This window comes from Citrus sinensis, chromosome 8, assembly GCF_022201045.2.
Source record: "Citrus sinensis cultivar Valencia sweet orange chromosome 8, DVS_A1.0, whole genome shotgun sequence".
NCBI lineage: Eukaryota > Viridiplantae > Streptophyta > Magnoliopsida > Sapindales > Rutaceae > Citrus > Citrus sinensis.
The window spans coordinates 6458780-6470336 of NC_068563.1; the positions used below are offsets into that span (position 1 = coordinate 6458780).

At 30.1% G+C, this 11557-nt stretch overlaps 1 protein-coding gene and 1 long non-coding RNA gene across 2 annotated transcripts; one reads left to right on the forward strand and one right to left on the reverse strand.

Annotated features, from left to right (window-relative positions):
* The first annotated feature begins 98 nt into the window (after positions 1 to 98).
* LOC102628769 (GATA transcription factor 5-like) lies at positions 99 to 1750 on the forward strand. Its single transcript, XM_006487300.3, has 2 exons — positions 99 to 729; positions 865 to 1750. The coding sequence occupies exons 1-2, from the start codon at positions 442 to 444 to the stop codon at positions 1522 to 1524; spliced, it is 948 nt and encodes a 315-aa protein (XP_006487363.2). The 5' UTR covers positions 99 to 441; the 3' UTR covers positions 1525 to 1750.
* A 5944-nt stretch (positions 1751 to 7694) lies between these two features.
* On the reverse strand, positions 7695 to 9299 carry LOC102629043 (uncharacterized). The gene is made up of 3 exons (XR_371582.4): positions 9096 to 9299; positions 8871 to 8999; positions 7695 to 8346 (listed from the first exon to the last, which is right to left on the reverse strand). It is a non-coding gene; the product is annotated as an uncharacterized LOC102629043 (long non-coding RNA).
* Positions 9300 to 11557: the final 2258 nt, after the last annotated feature.

Genomic DNA, 11557 nt, shown 5'->3' on the forward strand with positions numbered 1-11557 from the left:
CAAAGCCAACCCAAGAAGACTAATGACCGGTCAGCTCAGCCATCAATTACAATATCAACATGCATTATTATTGTGGCAACTCCTTTTTCGTTCTTCCTTCCCCCCAAAAACAGTACAACTATTTTTATTTTACAATTTTACAGTTTCAAAATTCAAATCAAAGCTAACAAAACCATAAATAAATTTAGAAACTACACATATATAAAAATATATATAAAGACAAGCCATTAACTCCGCACCAGTTTCGCCCACGAACCGGCCTTCATTTCTGTGCCAATTCAATTCTTTCTCAACCAACAAATCATTCAGTTTCTTATTTTTATTTTTTTTTTCTTTCTTCCCTTCTCTTCTCTTCTCTCCATCATCTTCTTAATCTATCTCTTCAAAAGAAACAAACCCTTAAAAAAAAACAAAAACGCGATTTTTATTATTAATATTATTATGGAGTTTTGCATGGAAGCAAGAGCCTTTAAACCCAGTTTACGCAGAGAGCTTTCGTGTTGTTTGAAATCGACCCAGCAAGTATTTTTTGATGATATTCCATGCGTTTCGAATGAAGATTTTTCCGTTGATGATCTTCTCGACTTCTCCAATGGTGATTTTGAAGATGGGTCCGTTGATGATAAGGATTATTTCTCTTCACCTGACCCTGTTGATGATGATAATAATTCTAACTCCGGTAGCTTTTCCTCTGAACAATCACTCCTCACAAATGAATTCGTTGAACCGGTAAAGTTTTTCTCTTTTTTTTAAAAAAACTGAAAAAAATTGTTTTTTTAAAGCGTTTTTGCTTTTTTTTTTTTTTTAAAACGTTGAAAAGTGAAAAACTCATTTGTGTTTTTTCCCCCCTCTTTTCTTCAACAGGTTGATGATTTTGCTGAGCTTGAATGGGTTTCTCAGTTTGTAGACGATTCTTCATGCTCAGAACTTTCACTTTTGTACCCCAATTATGTAGAACGAACCCGGTCTGAACCGAATGGAAAACCGGTTTCGAACAAAACCTCAACCAACCCCACCACTACCAGCCCGTGCTTTCCTTTACGGGTGCCTTCGAAAGCGAGAACCAAACGAACCAGACGCAGCGGCCGGGCTTGGTCGTCTGGGTCACCGTTATCCACCGAGTCAACAATATCCTCTTCATCTTCAACTTCTTGTCTTATTTTTACGGACTCGGTTCAAAATATTGAGTGGTTTAGTGGTTTTGACGAGCCGGTTGTGAAGAAACCAAAGAAGAAACCGGCTGTTCAAAGTGGGGGAGGTTTGTTTCAGAGGAGGTGTAGCCACTGTCAAACCCAAAAGACTCCGCAGTGGAGAACCGGTCCGCTTGGTCCGAAAACTCTTTGTAATGCATGTGGGGTTCGGTATAAGTCCGGTCGGCTTTTTCCGGAATATAGACCGGCTTGTAGCCCCACTTTTTCCGTGGACATGCATTCGAATAGTCATAGAAAAGTGTTGGAAATGAGGAGAAAGAAGGAATCTGCTGGACCGGATGTTGGGTTGAGCCACATGGTTCAGAGTTTTTGAAGGTTTTAGGCAAAGGTAGGTATGACTGAACCAGAGTTGATTCTACCGGTTTGAACCGGAGTCAGTTGGTTTTGGTTCATAGGAGTATAATTTTGGTATGACCTTATGGCCTGTAGCTATAGTTAAATATATGTCACGGACAATACGGAGGTTTTTATTTGTAGTATTTTGTTGTATTTTATTTATTTACCATTTTTAATTTGCAGGTTTAGTTAAGAGAGTTAAATATATTATTTAGATAATACTAATTATAGTACTAATTTTATGACTTGAAACTTCACTCCTCATTCTTAAGAAGTAGAATTGACAATTTGACATAACATATTGAATGGCTTGTGTTAATTTGTTCTCTAAATAAGCAAGTTAGTAAGTGAAAAGACTAATAAGTAATGGATGTGAACATATAAAAATGATAATAATAACAATAATAATAAAAAACAGGGATTATTTTACTCGCCATCTCCAATAAAAAAATCTATAGTTTAGACATTAAGCTTAAAACTGATAGAGGAATAGAATTTGAATCTTGTCTATGACGAAAAAAATTAGCTTATATTTGACAAAATTTGATTATTAAAGCATTGTAAAAGATTTTTACAATGTTTTAAAATTTTAAGTTTACATTTAAAAAATAAAAACATTTGTAAATGAGAATAATTGTTTTGTAAGTTATAGATAGATGAATAAACATGTATGATTTTATACTAAGCTAAAATTTTTTGGGTTGATTTCGGATTGTTCTTTTTGTAAATTAATTCTTTTTAAATTATTCTCTTATTTTTTAAAATTTCAGTATATTTTATTTTTGTTAAGAAGCTAAAAAAATTTATCAATTCACCTTTATTTTTCTTTTATTTTTTGGCTAAATGTTGAGATAATTTCAATTTTTAAAGATTACGGTAAACAATTTAAGGATAGCTAACTCAACAAAAGAGTAATTTAAAATTTAAAATGTTTAAATTTATGTTTGAGTTGTTTTCGATTAGAGAGCCATTGAAATTTTCAAAATGGTTGGATAGGGATATGAAAATCTTTGATGGTGTTTTTAAAAAGGTAAAGATGGTTGTGGGGTAGGTAAAGCAATAAATTTAGGCACCAATGGAAAAATAATGAAGACCACCAAAATTGTGTGGTTTTAACCCAAATGGCCCAAGTTGTTTGTCAAGTGGTGGGTTGGATATTAATACTAAAATATTAAATGTTAAATATATAATTAATTTTGGATATTGGCAGCTGACTAAGTGAATGCCCCTTTGTGTCATCAACTAGGAGAAGGTCAAGGTCAAGGACCGATTTCTTCCATGGCCTACAAGACATCATCATCATATCGTTGGCATGAAAAAATTGGCCAAGTCACATTTTGGGTTACCCAGCCTCCCTTTTGAGTTTGATGTGATGATGATCGGTGAACTTTGGCTTTCGTCTTTGGAATTCCTCCTCTCCAAAATATCAAAATCCTAAAATAATTTGATTAATCTCTCTTGTGGAAGACTTACAAGGAAATAAATGAGTGGAGAGAGCTACTTTACATCTGTAAGGTGTAGCCCTCTCAACATGAACAGTATCCGACCGTGGACCCAAGTGAGATTCACGGTTAAATTTGTGAGAGAACTATACCTTACAGATAAATGACCACTTAATTAATTAAATATTAGTGAATTTTGTTTAGTGGAGGTTTATAGGATCAGAGGCAGAGACCTGTTAAGACTAAAAGGGTGCCACAAAACCTATAAATATTTGTAGAATCAATGAATTTCTAAATAAAATATGATAATATCATGAGTTTTAAATGTAAAATCTTTGTCTTCCAAAACTACATATTCTCTCACAATTTTAAAATTTAGAAAAAAAAAAGTCGTTTAAGTTATATAATTTCACAAACATTAATTCTGATAACAACTTGTATATTTACAATTATTCATTTATTTTAATTAATTATTTCACTTTCCTTTGTTAGAACAAATGAGCCTACATTTTTGTTGATATTTTATTTTTATTTAAATTTGTATTATCTTTATTTAATAAGAAAAAAATTTATATTATTGAAATAAAACATGTACATGTTACCGCCTATATAATTAGAAAAAAAAATCATATCATCAGTTTTGAAATGTTTTAATTTAACCCCTACAAAGTTGAATTCCAAGCCCGCTCCTCTCTGTAAGATTACTTGTAAGTGAGACGTTTTTCACCGTTTTAGGGCTTTTCTTGATAGTAGTTAGAAGACGATCTTACCTGTTTTCTAAAATCATTTTGCAAAAATCTATCACTGAACCTATTTTTAGGCTTTTTCAAAATTTGAAAAACGAAAAACAATTCCACATTCCTGATGTGTGTTTGATGGATACTCTCATTCTGTTGCAGCATTTATGAATTTTGTCAATAAACCTCATTTCGGGACATGCCCTAATTAGGTCTCGTTTGACATTGATGTGCTGTATCTTTTAAACTACAACTGTTGTGAAAACAAATATGTAGTTATCAAACAAAAGTTAATAATATGTAGTAAATATAAATTTTAAATAATAATTTTGACAAAATTATTAAAGATATAATAGATTTCTCATTATACAAGTGAAAAATCATATCAACATATCTTATAAGGTACAACAGCTAATGTTTACTAAATACTTTAGTGCTGTAGCTTTTAAGTTACAGCTGTTCAACTTCAATTCCAAATGCGCCCTTAATCTTGAAGATCAACAGTGTACTTACCGTTTCCATGGGCCATGACTATGGATCATTTTACTGTATCTCATAATTCAATTAATATATCAGAGAATACAATGGGTGGATGTGAGAATGTAAAATAGTAAAAATAAATATGTTAGGTATTAATTAACTTTATTATCCAATCAATAAAAGTTGAGGATTTATATGAACTCCTCAATCCTAAACCAAAACTTTCCATCCTTTTACTATGTTCTCATGACATTAGATATTAAAATATATGATTTAGTTTATAGAAAAAAATTGTCAACAGAAATTTCGTTGGTTGAGTAATATTTCATTTATAATCTAAAGGCCAGTTTGGAATTGAGGTGGATAATTAAATAAGTTGTTGCTGCTGTATGAGTGAAATAAGGGTGTGTTTGGCACATTGTATTGCATTAGTACTGTAATATAATAATGTTGTACGCAGTTGGTGCTATATTGTACTATATTAATTTTTAATTAAACTATATTTGGTGTTGAACTAACTTTTTGTGAGTAATTTAAATTATATATTTAGAAAATAAAATTTATTAGTATTTAGAAAAATACTAAATATAGAAGTCTTAAATTTTATAAATTTAACAATTTGTTTAGGGTAAATGTTAAAAAATATCATAATTCTTCATAAAAATCGAAGTTTATAACCTTAAATTTTCGAAAGCGTACATTTATTTTTTAGTATTTTCTAAATATATGACCTGTGAGATAAAAATAAAAGCAAATAATTTAATCAAATAATCTCTAATAATATAACAATACAAATAAATAATTAAAACCTAAAAGATTAGTTCAAAAGTCATCTTACAATAATAGAATAAAAAATTATACATACCACAAGATATTGTTATAACATATTCACTAACAAAAAGAATTGTGCTAAATAATCCAAGTAAAAGTTTTGTAGTATATGTAATAATATTTATATTATTATTAAATTAATATTATTATCAATGATATTAAATTATAAATTTACTAATAAATTATAATGTAAAGATAAAAAAATTAAAATAATATAATATAATATTAAATTATTATTATTATTATTATTATTATTATTATTATTATTATTATTATTATTATTATTATAAAGAAAATTGAAAAAAAAAATGAGCCAACCTTATGCAGTAGTTGTCGCATTAGCACAGTGCATTAATGTAGTGTGGTTGTAGCTGCTTTTAGTGCCAAACATGAGCTTGCATAATTTAATACAATACAGTATTTGATCCCATATAATGCGGGCTACCAAACATGCCCTAAGTTGCTAATTAAAAAAGCAGCTCAATGTTTAGAAAATTTTATTATTGCAATTGCTGTGAATCTAAAAAATAAAATATATGAGTTTAGTAAATTTTGTTACAAAAGTTATTATTTATTTTATAATGACCAAGATGAACATAAGTTCAAATTACCTTTTTAGAGTATATCTAATAAATTATTTAGATATGCCCTTTTTTCTTTGTAAAACGTATAAAATTATAGAAGTGAAAAAATATAAAATCTAACGAACTTCATAATTTGTTACATACAATATCATAAAAATTCATATTAATACAAAATCCAAATAAAATAAAGGGAAATTTACAACCGTCCACCTGTTTATTTTGCCTTTTTTAAAAATACACAAACACTTTTTTTTTCAGTGCGCCACCTGAAGTTTACTTTTTGTTGCATTCATCCACTTCCGTCTAATTTCCGTTAGTGAATTTAACGGAATGACCTTTTTACCCCTCAAAATTACAATTTAACCCAAAATAAATAGAAATTAGAGATAAATTGGATGGATTTTCAAAGGTGGATGCTAGAAATTGGAGGAAAATAATGTTTGTGACTTGCTAAATTTAGAAAATTTGTATTTATTTTTTTGTCTTTCAAAAAAATAAATACAAATTTTCTAAATTTAGCAAGTAACAAACACTATTTTCCTCCAATTTCTAGCATCCACCTTTGAAAAAAAATTAAATCCATCCAATTTATCTCCAATTTCCATTTATTTTGGGTTAAATTGTAATTTTGAGGGGTAAAAAGGTCATTTCGTTAACATTCCATTAAATCCACTAACGGAAATTAGACGGAAGTGGATGAATGCAACAAAAAACAAACTTCAGGTGGCGTATTGAAAAAAAAAAGTGTTTGTGTATTTTTGAAAAATGCAAAACAAACAGGTGGACGGGTGTAAATTTCCCTAAAATAAATCGTAACATGCATTATTCACATAAATAAATGAGTCACATTGAAAAAATGATCTCTTATTTAACAATATAAATGAAATAATCAAGAAAATATATTTAAAATATTGCCAAGCCTACATAGTTTTCTAATGAAATAAACACCATGAATATAGAAACATACGTAAGTACATTAAATGTTAAAAGCTATGGTTATGAAACTGTAATTTTGAAAATTATGGTTAGCTTTCAATTGAAATTGTTTATAAAGTAATCATATGCAAGTCTTTTTGATTCTTATAATAATAAAAAAGAAAAAGAAAATATACAAATATGAACTTAGAAAACATACAATAATTGTGGCCATAATATGATATCTAATGGTTTATATATTCACGTTTATAAAAAAAAAAGACATAATTATTTTTCTGTTATAATAATAAGGTTATAATAGTAATTTTAAAAAAGTGTTGTACCTTTTGTAATAAGATGCCTATAAAAAGTAACCTCTTACATGCTAATAAAAGTTGCTATTAAAATTGGAGAATATTTTAAAATAAGCGGTTTCCACAAAATTTATCAAATATTATTTTTATAAAAAATTATGAAATAGATAGCTTATTTGAGTTTCAATGTTGATTCCGAGGGTCTGGTTACGGTGCAACTGTGGTACCATGCCACAGTTGCATCCAGTCGTTGGATGCACTTGAATGGGTGGAGTCCACGGGCATCCAACGGCTGGATGCAAATGTGGCATGGTACCACAGTTGCACCACATGTTTTCCCTGATTCCGAACGTATATACATAGATAAAAGAAAATAAGTGGAGAAAATTTTAAAATAAGCTCTTACATACTTATAAAAGTTGCTATTAAAAAGAAGAAAAGTCCAAAATAAGCGGTTACTATAAAATTTACCAAATATTATTTTTATAAAAAATTATGAAATAAGTAATTTATTTAAGTTTCAACATTGATTCCAAATGGGTCTAAATCATTTATATATAATAAATACACATAGAGAAAAGAAAACTTTTTATATTTATAAAGTTTCCTGTCAAGTTAATTATTTGAACCTATAGGCATAACCTATATGCTCTTGGTTAGCTACAAAATCAGTCATGATAATGTCAATTTTCTTAATTTCGTTTAGAGTGTACACCCGATTCTTTATGAGTAGATAATCTTTTCTTCGTATATATAAATCTCCTCTTGCACATGTCCTTATTCCTAAACCTTGTATTGAGAAAACTTATATAAACAAAAAAATCTCAAATATCTTTATTCATGATGCATATAATTGTCACTGTAAATAAGAAGTTGAATTTTAACTGTAGTGATTAAGATTGACATAATAATAGAAGCTAGTGGATCAACAAAATATTCGAACTCGAAAGAAAAAAACTTATTACATGTTTGATTTACAATCCTTGTAACAACTACGCGCTCTTCCAACTTGTAGTCTGGACCACCTACGGAGAAAGTGGCTTCTGAAAGATGTAAATGTCTATCACGGAAACTCTATGTACGTAGTATCGTCCTCATGAAGCAAAACACAAAGAACCAAGTGAATGTGCAACCATTGGTAGATTTGAATCAAGCATCAAGAGAAATAAATCCCTTCTATTGAATATAAAAGAACCCAGTATAGGCAGATCCCAAGTCTTTTCTTTCTTTGTCCCTTTAAAGATTACCTACGACATGTACCAAGTCATTGAATCTAATGAATATTACATACACATCTAATAAAGTAAAATTGTTTCAACTAACAATCTTCAAAATTTCAGCCAACAAACATTGCAAAAGAATCTTACACTGAGCCTAATATTTGCATCCATAAGAAAGTCGAAAATTCCAACAGTAAGCTTCTTGCTATCAATCGCCGGTCTGCATTTCAACCGCCATTCAAGCTCAGACCCTTCCTTCTCAAATGTCCATGACAACTGCAGTACATCACAATCACATACTTAACCACATAATTTTAAATTTCAAAAATTTCCAATTTCAATTTCGATAAATTAAATTAAAATTTAAAAAATAATAAGAAAATACTTAATGCCTGTTTGGTATGACTTATTTAATGGTCATAAGTGCTTATTTAATCTCATAAGCACTTATCATAATTTTTGTTGTTGTTTGGTTGATTTTCTAATAGAGCTTTTGAAATTTAAATAAGCTATTTTACCTCTACTAGTAAAAACTCAAATTTTGAGCTTTTGAGAGTACATGTTAAGAAGTTTTTTTAAATGTCAAAATATCTAAAATATCATCTACTTATTTAACAATTGTATTTATTATTTTCATAATATAACTTTAAAAAACTTATCTATTATAGTAATTTCATAAATTTTTAATAAAAGCTCTTATTGACAACCAAACAACTAAACTTTTTTTAGTAAAAACTCTATTTACAAAAGCTCTATTTAAATAAGCTCTACTTCAAAAGTTGTACCAAACGGAGCCTTACTCTATTACATCCATCAGCAAGATCAGTAAAACCGTCGACAGGACCAAGCTGCTGAAAACCCTAACAAGCCCCACATAGCGCTCGGCCAGTTCAACTGCGCTGCCCTATCTTTCACCTGCTCTCCAGACGCTGTCGAAAAGGCGAAAACGCTGTTCCTTTAAGCACCCCCCAAAAAAAAAGGATAAATTTAAATTAAAATTTGTTGCAGGTTTTAGTTTATAATACCATTGCAGAGCCAAGCGTTGAGACTGTCGGTGATGGAGAGCTCGAAGTGGGCCTGAAACCGCGTGCGTTTTAGGAAAATGAGATCGGTGGCGTCGGGAATCTCCAGCTTTAGACATGTATGTCTCGTCATCTCCATTTTTTTTTTCTCAGTTCTTCTTCGAGAAGCCCCAGGCGCAAGTGCAGAAATCTTCCCACCTTTACAAGTTGTTTGTTTTGAACTTTTTGCACATGTATAAATAAATATGAGGATATGACCATGTCTATGAAAATTGAAAATGAATAATTATTTTTTAAAGATAAAAAAATAAAGTATTGACGTTTTATTAATTGGACACACAGGCATATTAAGTGATATTAGAAATCTAAGACCTAAATTTTGATAAGGTTGTCCAGCGGCCAATAGAGCCAGGTATGGATAGGGATGACAATGGAGCGGATATGGATTGGATCTACATTGCTCCAGATCCAGATCCGTAATAAAAATTAAGATTCGTATTTGCTCCAGATTCGTCATGGATCTATATTTTTCGCTCAATATCTAGATCCGAAACAAAAAATAAAGATCTATATCTGCTCCAAATCCAAAAAGAAAAATTAAAATCCAAATATGCTCTAGATCCATCATAAATTTTAAATCTCAATAATAAGAGATCAATATTTTTTTAGAAAGAAAATTTAAGACTAAAATGTATTGGTAACAATTAAATTATATAATTTGTATAAAAAATCTAATAAGTATTGTAGCTTCTACTTTTACACCAAAATAAACAAATAAGAAAGATAATAAAATAGCGATCAAAAGTAGTTGCAGGAATAAGATCATTATAATATTATAATGTCTCCTTTACCATCTTGATATCCATTGCACACCATCATCATTCCTATATCATTAAATAATAACATATAAGTTAAAAATGATTTATTATATTCAGTGCTTTATTATTTTTATTATGATCATATTTAACTAAATATATGATTAACATAATTATTTCATAGTTGATAGCCACCATTGATTAGTGATTATACAAAATAAATAAGATTATGAGAAAATGATAGAAAAACAAACTCAAGTTTATGGATTTTCGTAACAATTAAAGAACTGATCCAAGCATTCAAATGAAGTGGAGAAGCGAGAGTAGACTAAAGAGGAATAAAGAGACTAAATTGTAGAGTGAAAAACTTAAAAAAAATTAGGCAGGCTATCTTAATTTTATTTTACACTTGATAAATTTTTGTCGTATTATCAATTAAGTACCTTTAAGTTTTAAGATTCTTAAATACATGTTAATGAATAAATTTTATCATCATTTATAAATTTTATCATCATTTATAATTACATAATTGTTAAGACTTTTTTAAAATAAAATTACATTAAATGGTGAGTGGATATGGATTTGGATCTAGATATTAAGATAAATCCGAATTTGCTCCAAATCCACCTTAGATCCACACATCGATATCCAAATCCATTTTAATCCGACCCAAATCCAATACAATTGGATTTGAATCACATGGATCTTGGGTCAGATCCGATCCATTGCCATCCTTAGGTATGGATTTCTTATGCACAGGCTGCAGGAAGTATCATGCATGCAATGAGAAGTGCATTAGGATTAGTAAGTATATATCAATCAAATCCAAGAAAAGCGCATTAGCAAGTAGCTAGTAACAAGAATTATTAGATACCTTCAAAGGACTAAAGGTATGAAATTGTGCTTTGGCTAAAGTGATTAGAACTTGTTCGCTACTCTAGTGCAGATTTTGTAGTTGATATGTGTTGATGCTGAAATCTGATCGCCCTTTGCCCGACCAGATTGTTCCACCAACGCTTGTATGGTCAATGGAGAAGATGCCGCCCTTTCCCTGCTTCAACAATTGTTCGAGCTCCTGGGGTTGGAATCACCCTTTCTCTTCTTTCTAATCCTGCGTTCACAGAAACAGATCAGAGACGCCGGTGGTTTTGTCGGTGTAAACCCTCCGATGCTTAAGTTAGCACAAGGTATTTACAGGAAAACTATGTAATTTAAATTGTGTGAATTCCTTATAATGCTCTCAACCTAAGGTATCTCCAAGATTTGTATGGAATGTAATCTGGTTTCAATTTGGCAGAGTTTTCCCTTCCCCTCAATTTTGTTGTCCCTTTCTTCATCGGTCTCTTGACTTCTTATAGCCATCATCCCATGTTTTCTGAGTATTCTTCATGCCCCCTGTTGTGCAAATTTTAATGTACTTGCAAGCGCACGAATCTATTGTAATATAGATCAATGGTGACGAGTGTCGATCCCACGAGGAGGTGGATTTTAATTGTGTGTAGAATTAATTTTAGAATTGGGTGATTGGATTTGTGGTGGAAATGATTTGGAATATAGTAAAACTTAAATTAAAATGGCGAGAATAAATTCTAAAATTGGAATTGAAATGGCGAGAATAAGTTGAAGAGAAATCTATTAAGATGACGTACT